This window comes from Orbicella franksi, chromosome 9 (genome assembly GCF_964199315.1).
Source record: "Orbicella franksi chromosome 9, jaOrbFran1.1, whole genome shotgun sequence".
Classification (NCBI taxonomy): Eukaryota; Metazoa; Cnidaria; class Anthozoa; order Scleractinia; family Merulinidae; genus Orbicella; species Orbicella franksi.
Window position 1 is genome coordinate 9,121,767 of NC_138153.1, and position 9,914 is coordinate 9,131,680.

Sequence of the window (9,914 nt, forward strand, 5' to 3'; positions counted from 1 at the left end):
CTATTAATTTTTGGCCTAAATATCTTGTATCCTGTTAATCGCAGCTTAACGATTTCCTACTCAATTAATGTCCCGTTTTATCTGATCTAAACGTGCTCTACCCCATTAATTTTCCCCCTTAATTTCGTGTGTCCTGTCAATTTTTAACCCAAATATCCAGTATGGTCAAAACCCCTAATAGAGCCTCGTTGAAAAACTGATAAAGCTGAACAGGAGATTATATCAAGATTATAACCTTTTGACTTGATATTATCTATCGGTTTTTTTTTTTGTTTTTTTTTCATACAATGCACCCCTCCCTCCCCCCTCCCTCCCCCCCCCCTACTGATAATGTAACATGAGGTATCGTGGAACACCCAGTTGTCGACATGTCGCGAGGTAAGTGGAATATATCATCATTTTCTTTGTGCATCGTTGTTTTCACGTCATTATATATGCTAATTAGACGGCGGTCTTAGTTGACAAAAGTTCGGCAAAATTTTCGCCGAATTTCACGGGTCTCGCAGTCTCATTTTTTAGCGGTTATGTGCGTCTCACAGTCTCGATTTTCTTCACAAAGCTGTCTCGCATTCTCGATTTTTTTTCAAGGCTAAGAAAGTAGCGAAGTACCGATTTGTTTATTTTTTTTTTAAGTAAAGTTAAATGACATCGCAACATCTTAGAACCTGGACCTCTTGAGTTCGCATTTAAAACACTTTAAAGTCTCGGTCTCGCAATTGAAGAAATCAAAATGTCTCGGGCTCGCAAAGAAAAACGCTTATCTCGTCGTCTCGCAAAGTCTCGCATTTACCATTCGCCACCCCTAATGGCGTAGTGTACTTTTTGATCCTTATTTGTTTAATTTGAAGCTCGACCTCGTTATTTTGTGTTTCTTTGACGGCATCCAGATTTTTACGCACTCTATGGCTAATCTGCAGTGTGGAGCTATTTTGATATAAACACACACGTTCTGAGTGCGTATTATTGGGCCTTATGCTCCTTGACGTTGGTTGAGTGTTGGTATGTCTCGCACGATGTAGAACGGGGCCTGTCCATAAAATGGGTTGACCTCAAAAACTTTGCCATAGCACGGTCTAACGGCTCAACTCTACTTGAAAATCCTCCTTATAACACAACATAAAGTGCCCTTCATAAACACAACTAAAAGGTCGAGAGACCTAAGAGAGTACGGCAAATGTACAAATGTCACGAACTGAAGGAGTCGTGAAGGCCTGTCAAAGATGATCACAGATTCATGGTATTCAACCATTAAATACGTTAACAACTGGCGACGTACATCGGACGTACTGTAAACAGAAAAACTTTACTGCTTCAAATGGGCCGAATGGTGAGAGAAACACGGTAAATCGGCTTTCGGACCTGCCTTTTACAGCAAACAAGGTTAGAACATTTCAATATTATCAGCTCTTTGTCAATTTCAACTTAATATAGGTCAAGACATGTGGCGCATGCTAAAATATATGTCTAACCTGTAAATTGAAATTTGACGACGGAAGGTCAAATTTGCATTTTTGACGCACTTTGAAAAGCTCTCGCGTCGCTCACAATCATTTGCCCAAAAATTTTTTTACAGGAATCTGTGGACCATCCTTCTACGATTCAACCACCAGAAGCTTAATTCATCTGAAGGTTTCGCACATGGTGAAAATTAATTATATTTACGAAATACTTTTAAGTGAATAAAATACATGTCTTCGAAATTTAATTATTTTGCACCCAAAAAGACAACGCAACATTCCCCCAAATCAACCTAGTAAATATTTAAACATTGCACAAGACTATTTGAGTGTTTTAAAGACGAAAGATGTCCTTTTGCACGCGGCGCTTTCGAACTTGTTTAATAAAATGGTGCGTCAAATGACGATTTTAACGGAATTTGGTAATTTGCATTTTTCTTTGAAATAAAAGGATATTTTGCCAAAAAAAACTATCCAATAGTTTTTGTCATGCCCTAGCCTATCTACCATAAAAATATGAGCGAAATCGAAGTTTCGACACTTGCTGCGAAATTAAGAATTTGTCTGATTTTTACCGGCAGGCACTCTTTAGATTACGAGCTTTGGTTTTTGTGCATTTTCACGCTGATTGCAGGGTAGTAAATGCTGGTTTCAATATGATCGCTACAATTGCTAAGATAGCTACAAAAATATGTGTGCGACCTCGCTCTATGTTACGTTTCAACACAGAAGATTATCACGATCGATGCAGAATAAGAAAACGCCCGAGAGGAACTGGATCAGACAACGACGAAGTGTATTCTGATATTCCTATAACCGTAACAACGATCTCTGGAGAGCTGTCCCCGTATAATAGCAATCATCGCCGATCATCACCAGTGATCGTATACGAAATGACCGCTGTGGTCGCTACTATCGCTCAAGAGTTGTTTTAAATGATCGCAAAGAGCACTAAACGACTTTTTTTTTTTCGGTGACTGTTACTGTCAGAGCGATCAAGCGATTGTATAGTCACTAGCCATAAACACCAAAGATACGTAAAACGGTCATGAAACATCAGCTATCATGTGACAGTTTCGAAATTCACCCTACACCCTACATATTCACCCTACAGCGTATAGTTGTGATACTTAAATTTACACCAGGTATATAATCAGGGACAAAGTTGACCATAAGGTCTACGCCCGTATAAATATTACGATAGCGCGCGTTAGACTGTCCTACTCTTAGCCAATCACAATGAAGTAATTTCCTCAGTCAGATAATCAGAAGCGGCCACCTGGGGCCATTTCGTTGTGTTCTTGGGCAAGACACTTTCCCTTAACAGTGTCTCAGCCCAAACGGCAGTGGAATAAATCGCGACGGCGTCTCAGTGCAACGACAGCTTATAAAAATGATTGGGAAGTCTAGAAGTAGCAGTTCTTCAAAATTTGTAATTATTTGTAATTTAATGTGTAACTCCCAATGCTATGTCAGATTAACCTATCAGCTCACTGATACCCATTTTGGGTTAAGAGGACTGAGCACTTTGAGACTTAAGTGCCTTGTCCAAGAACAGAAACGATCCCAGCCAGTATCTAAACTGCGACGTGCCAAACAGAAGGCTTCCCAGTCTCTTTATTTCACTATCAGTTAATCGTTGACAATGATAGTGGTCCACCGAGAACTTTCTGACTGACTTTCTCACTTTCTTTAGACTGACAAACACTAAGAGGAGGATGTCTTCCGCAGAAAACATCGTATTAACCGTCATGTACATCATAACGATGCTGGTATCATTAGTCGGGAACATTCTTCTACTCTACATCGTGTGGAAGAAACCTGACGTAAGATCACTGACCAGCTTCATGTTCGTCAACATGGCCGTTGCGGATTTACTGGTCACCTTGGTTGTGATTCCTTACACAGTGTCCGATTCCTACACTCACGGTGTGTGGCCGATGACTGGTCTTATTGGACAAATCACGTGTAAAGCAGTAATATACGCCGCTTTCTTCACAATAACCACGTCCATTCTTTGCCTGACATTTATGGCGGTTGACAGATTTTATGCAGTGGTTTATCCATTCCGACGCCTTCTTTGGTTCCGAAAACCCAAAGTCCTCACACCAGTCGTCTGGCTCTTGTCAATGGCGTTGATGTCTATCGCTCCTGTTTTTGTTGTCTTGCAATGGCATCCTAAAAATTCGGAATATGTGTGTCAGGTGGACTTTTCAATTTTGGGAGACAAATCGAAAGCCATCCGCGGGGTGTACGTTTACTTTTTCGTCATCAACTATTTGCTGCCTGTAAGTATCATTTCCGTCCTCTACACCATTACTGCTCGTAAGTTGTGGTCCCATGAGGCACCAGGTGAGGGCTTGAACCAAAATCGGCAACGACAGCAGCAGACCAAGAGAAAGGTTGTCCGAACGCTCATCATCGTTTTCACTGCGTTTGCTCTCTGTTGGCTTCCTGGGCAGGTGTTCCAGCTGTATTTAGCGATAATGGAATGGCCCAAGGATTTACCAATTGTCACCGCAACCTGCTATTGGTTTGGCTACAACAACAGCGCCATTAACCCATGGTTGTACATTTGTTTGAACAGCAAGATCAACCATGCATTTTCTACACTGATTGGTAGGAAAAGACTCATGGGAAATCGTTTGTGGAAAACGGGGGTAACAGATATGACACTCGCAGAGATAAAGGAGACAAAACAGACACATGTGAATTAGTCAAATGCTTATGAATAAAACAATCAGTGGTATTCGTCTATTCATAGTTAATGGAGGGCAATGGTTAGAAAGGCCGTTCAACATCAAAAAAGCGAGCAAACATGCTGAGAGTTCTGTTGGAAGGTCGCTGACCCTACACATCTTTTGTTTTGTGCTCATAGACTATGCGTGAATTACGTAATCGAAATGCTTCTATTTGTAGTTGTATGAGCACACATAACAAGATTTTGCATTTGCTACGTTTTGTGCACGGTCAAACCCCGAAATAGCCATTAAAATAGCCGAACAACCATTTAGGCTGCCAAAAAACACAAGGAAAGCGGTTAAATCCTTCTTGTCAATAAAGCGAAACTTTGCAAAGTGATCAAAGCGCGAAGATGTAGAAATAGGTTCGAGCAACCTTAAAAGCCAAACGTTTTCTTCATTTATTCACCATTTCTTCTAGAGAGTGTTTTTGCTTGTTTTCATCACGAAGAAGCCTACGATTAGATTAGATAGACATGTTAATTCAGGACGCGCGGGTACAAGCAGGACATTAAGTGATCCATAAATAACTTGCATATGATCAAGTGAAATGATAGCTAAGAAAGGAAATTAAGTGAAGTTGTCAGAACTGGCATCCATAGGTAGCCCACGCTGATGTGGAAATTAAGGTGATACACACGTTTCTTCTTTTGTGAAGAAAATGAAACTTCTTCCGGTGTCTGAATCTCGCCCCACAAGCAAACCTATTGCTTCAAACCAGATCGTGTTTAAATAAAGGTTGTTGTTGTTGTTGCTGCTGTTGATGCTGTCTTGTCTGATAGTTTGCTACGTATGTGAATCACTCAAGATAATTATTGAAAATCACTTCGAACTAAACCAAAATATTGCTGATTGAAGAATTTTTAGTACTAATATTGTTTAAGTAATACTTAGCAGTTTTCGTTTCAATATACCTGTAACAACAAGTCTCCTTTTTTAAACGTTGGTAATATCAACGAGCACGTATTTGAAAAGTATTATAATTTACACACAGATAGTGGAAGGGGTTTTCCTCTTTCATACAATTATGCGCTATGTATCTCTCCGGTTAGAGGAAGTTGCTGGTTGATGAGTGGACTAAAAGAGTTGATTTCCTGTCGATTCCAAGCATGAGGAAGTTGATTAATGGCGAAGTACTCGTCGTTTTTAAAACCTTTTAACTCTCATGATTTATTTTACGCAACCTGCTCGCTATTTAAGAGTTCCGAAACCGTCTGTGAACCTGCCTCTTCTCAGTTCGAAAAGAGTTCAAGTTCATGAACTTATTTAAAACTTAAATATAAACAAAGACGAATTTGCGCAAAGTTACAAAATGTATGCCGCTAGAAACCTTTCAATAAGATATCATGTATCTATCTAAGCTGCGAGAAAACTCTCTTCGGTAAGAATCGTATTACCGGAAAGATTTTTGTGGAGCGTAAAATAAGGAATTTGAAAGCTTTGGACATGCACGGTATGGTTAAACTTCCCATGGCACAGAAAAAAAAAATTACTTCAGTGAATCGAATAAAAGATGATATCCGATAGGAAATCGAGCAATGTCAGATTTTAGTGGACAAAAACCTTGTACCAGAATAATTTTTTAGTGATAACAGTCTTTTTTGCATTTTCTGTTTTGCATTTTTCTTTCTTTTTTGCATTTTCAGTTCGATTAGCTTTTTAGTTGTTCTGAGGGAATGTTACCTTCATTTGTATTAATATATTATGCTGTTATTTAAGTTTAACTTTTAATCTGGTAATAAAGCTTGTTGTTGTTGCTGTTGTTAAAAGCTAAAAATATAAATAGTTGCCTGAAATAACGCCAAAAACAACTTTCAGCGGGAACACGAGAAAATAAATTTCAAAGTTCATAGACATTTTCCCAGCACGAGTAAAATTTCATGATGATCAACATTTCACCAGTACTTTGTGGTGTTTTTATGAACTTTAAAATTTGTTTTCCATGTTTGGTGTTGTTAGAAATGATATTCTGTTGAGAAGATATTAAAAACAGTCGCACAGAAGTTTGCAATACAATGTAAATATTCTTTGTACAAAGTTTTTGTCCGCTTGTTACTCGAGCTTCTGGTAGATTCCTTCTTCATCTTTACTCTTTTCTACATATCATGAAGGTCAATAATGAACAGTATTGCTTATACTGAACTAAAGCATTTGCCATAGATATTTTTTAATAAAAAAAAACGTCATCACGGACCATGTTTTGAAATAAATGATGCCCAATCTGCAATTAAACCAAGTAGCAGTCGATGTGCAGAATGGTAGTGCAATAGCAAGTGTCCCCAATTAGTGCTTTTTAAACCTAAATACCCTTTGGCACTTAAATATAGTCTTTCATTCATTCATTTACTCAACTTCTTAAAAGCCATAGCTTGAAATAAACAAAAAACTGTTCCGTTGAAACCATGTATGCTCCAACTTGGCCATTAGATCGGTGACAGTTTAGGTGACAGACATTTTAATGAATCTTTTTCTCCCTGCACCTGTTCTTTATATTGGTCATAAATTAACTTACAAATAGAAAACATATAAAACGATGGCACTGCAAGCCGTAGAAACACAGCGGTCATCTTGCTTCATTTGAAGAAAACTTTGGGCTGTTGTTTGACCATCTGTTTTCTTTCAATCGCATTGCAAAAGTGAAAAGGTGAGATGGATTTCAACTAGGCTTATTACAATTTTCTGCGTTAGAATTACTCCTTTTCAGCTAAAGTTCAACCAATCTTCACTATATTTTTCCCGTGTTTGTCGTGGATCAAAACACATCGACAAACGAAACTCCCACCTCTGTGTATGTAGGAGTTGTTCGGGTCATTTCAGCATGGAGCCGTAAATAATGGTAAAATCCTTGTTCTTTTTTCATTGCTGTTTTCATTTAAAGAAGTTAGGGTGTTATGCGTAAATCCGGTTAACTGAACTTAACGTTTTGGTGTCTTACCTCCATAAAATCGCATCCAGACTATAACACCGATGGTTCTTCTCGATTCTCAGGGCACTGTTGTTTTACAGATGCTAATAACTTCAAAATCGCGTTTTTTGTGTGTGTGTTTTTTGTTTTGTTTTGTTTTGTTTTGTTTTTGTTTTTGTTTTTTTATTTTTTATTTTTGGTAAATAGGGACGGCAGGCTATTACACGGTATTTGAATTTTACAATTCGCGCTCACCACAAAACTCATCCATTAAGTAAACAAAGTAAAGTAAAGACGTAAGTGAGTTAGTGAGGGGATCAGTCAAGCAATTAACTTTGTAATTATTTAAGCGAGACGCTAAAATAAACCGAGACCAGACTTTACCTCTGAGTGTGATAGACACTAAAGAAATAGAGAAGCATCAAGGGAAAGATATGTACACAAATAAGGTAAAATTCCAATTCTCTCTCTCTCTCTCTCTCTCTCTCTCTCTCTCTCTCTCTCTCTCTCTCTCTCTCTCTCTCTCTCTCTCTCTTTGAAAGGCAAAATCGGGCACAACTTTCTCCTAAAAGCAACATAAAGTATTTTTTGAAGAAATATCCTTCGTATACATAGTTGTTTCCTGCTTAGGTATAATTAGACGGCTTTTGTCACTCTGATTCACCTCCTCTCTTCGTTAAACCAGCAGCCAGACTTGGTTTTCCTCTTTAGTTTCTTCCCGCACAAATATATATACGCACAATGTTAAAGGTAAAAGGTAAAGGTAAACTTTATTTAGCCTGGGTGGCCCATTCAGCGACGTGGCTGATATCCCGAGGGGCCCTGGACTAAAAATATAATTATTAAAGATAAAAGACATCGTAATAATTTAAAATACAAGATAAAATTTAAAAAATACAAGATATAAATTAAATTTACAAGTAATAATTAAAAGTATAGAGTATAATATAAACAAGCATGCAATAATTTATAAAAATCTAGTTCCTATATAATTTAAAAATTGTAGGCGTCAATTGAAACTTTGAAAGAAGAAAGTGACTCGGCGTTTTGAATGCTACGGGGTAAGAGGTTAAAAAAAGCTAAGCCCGAATATCTAAAGGTTGGGTTTGGGCAGGGGGCAAATCTCTTCTTCTGCGAGTATTGTAATTATGCACGTTATAATTTCTTGTGAAATAGTCACTCAAATATTTAGGTACTAGATTATTTAGACATTTATATACTAAAGTACATTTATGTCTTTTTCGCTTTGTTTCTAGCTCAACTCACCCTAAAACATTAAAAGTGTCTCAGTTGGAAGAGTCACGCCTTAAAACCATGCGGGCAGCGCGATTTTGTAACCGTTGTAAAATTTTGCTGGAGGTGGCTAACAATTCACCCCACAAGGTGTCCGTATAACACAGGATTGGATCTATAAGTGTATGGTGGACACACTTCGCTGCTTTAAGAGTAAGGCAAGATCTTATTCGTGCTAAAATTTCCACTCGCTTTAGTTCTGATCTTCTGCTGCTTCCGTCCTCTGCTTATTCAAAAACCTAAATATATACAAAAAAATAATAATTCCGTCCAAAATATTCGCTCGTATAAACTAACTAGAATGGATGTTGTAACAGCTCTGACTTCCAATTGGATTCAGGCTTGTTATTTGTTTGTATTGACATGAACCGTAACCAATAACACTGGAGTTCTCGATTTGTCCACATTAGTTGATTTGGAACAAGCTAAAGGTCAAGCTAAACTTTGGCTCATTGCACAGAACGCAGCAGAAACTGTCAAGGTGAGCTTGTTTGAAAGTCAAATGTTGTATTTTAAAAGAACAGGAACTGTTGACGTCAATGCTATAAATTAAAACCTCAAAAGGGCGTGGCTGGTTGCCGTAACAACCATTTTACGTAAAACTTTTAAAATTTATTTCCTCTTCATAAATGCAATCGCGCATTGTTTATCATTCTTCGCCATATTTAAACAAACGTTTTGGTCCCTTTTTGCCTATTGGGCCACCTTAATTTATCTTGAAACAGAAACTGCTTTAAAACTTTAAGTGCCACCGTTGTAGTCATCTTTGGGTTTAAGATCTTTTAAGTATGATATTTCATTGCAGGAAAAAACGTCAGTCTTCCACTTGCCGATAAGTGTTACGTTTCTCCAATGTCTCGATTGTAGCTGGGTAGTGACAGCTGTTCGTTTAGCTGTTTTTCAGTTAAAACAAAGGAAATTTGGAAAATTTTCCAAGGAGTGTTAAAAGTTGGTGATATAAACGAGGATGAAACAGTAAAATCGGTCCCGGATCCTAAATTAACTATTTTAAATAGATCGGCAGAACAAGAAAACTCAACACACGCGAGATGGTAAGCTCGGCCTCCGTGATAGTGCAAAACGTATGGTTTAAAAATCATTGCGGAGTATTCTTTGGGAGAGGGAAGGCATCCTTCTGGGAGAGTGAAAATTACAGCGGGCGAATGCATTTTGAGAGTCACTCGACCTAATGGCGAGCGCTGTCAAACTTTAGTTTCAAACACCGTATATACGCTCAATGTTTCTGATCTTTCGCTGCTTCCGCCTTTTGCCTACTTATCCCTTTTTTTAAGATGATTATTCCGTTCAAAATATTCGCAGGTATAAACTATCCAGAATGGATGGTGCAACAGCATTTACTTGCTGAAACTTTTAATCAGATTCAGGCTTGTTTATATTCATGGCATAATTTCAATAAAACTTGACAGCAACCTCGTCCACTAACTGGAGTTTTCCATTTGTGCGATATAACTTGCTTTAGAGCAAGACGGGGGCGCCACGTCAAACGGTAAAAGACAA

General features: G+C 38.1%; 1 protein-coding gene across 1 annotated transcript; it reads left to right on the forward strand.

The window, feature by feature from the left end:
* The first annotated feature begins 1,949 nt into the window (after window positions 1-1,949).
* LOC145497035 (RYamide receptor-like) lies at window positions 1,950-5,041 on the forward strand. The gene has a single exon (XM_081476822.1). It carries the CDS (start codon window positions 3,176-3,178, stop codon window positions 4,172-4,174), a length of 999 nt encoding a protein of 332 aa, XP_081332948.1. The 5' UTR covers window positions 1,950-3,175; the 3' UTR covers window positions 4,175-5,041.
* Window positions 5,042-9,914: the final 4,873 nt, after the last annotated feature.

Coding starts and splice junctions, on each gene's coding strand:
- LOC145497035 (XM_081476822.1), top strand. CDS start 3,176: ATGTCTTCCGCAGAAAACATCGTATTAACCGTCATGTACATCATAACG.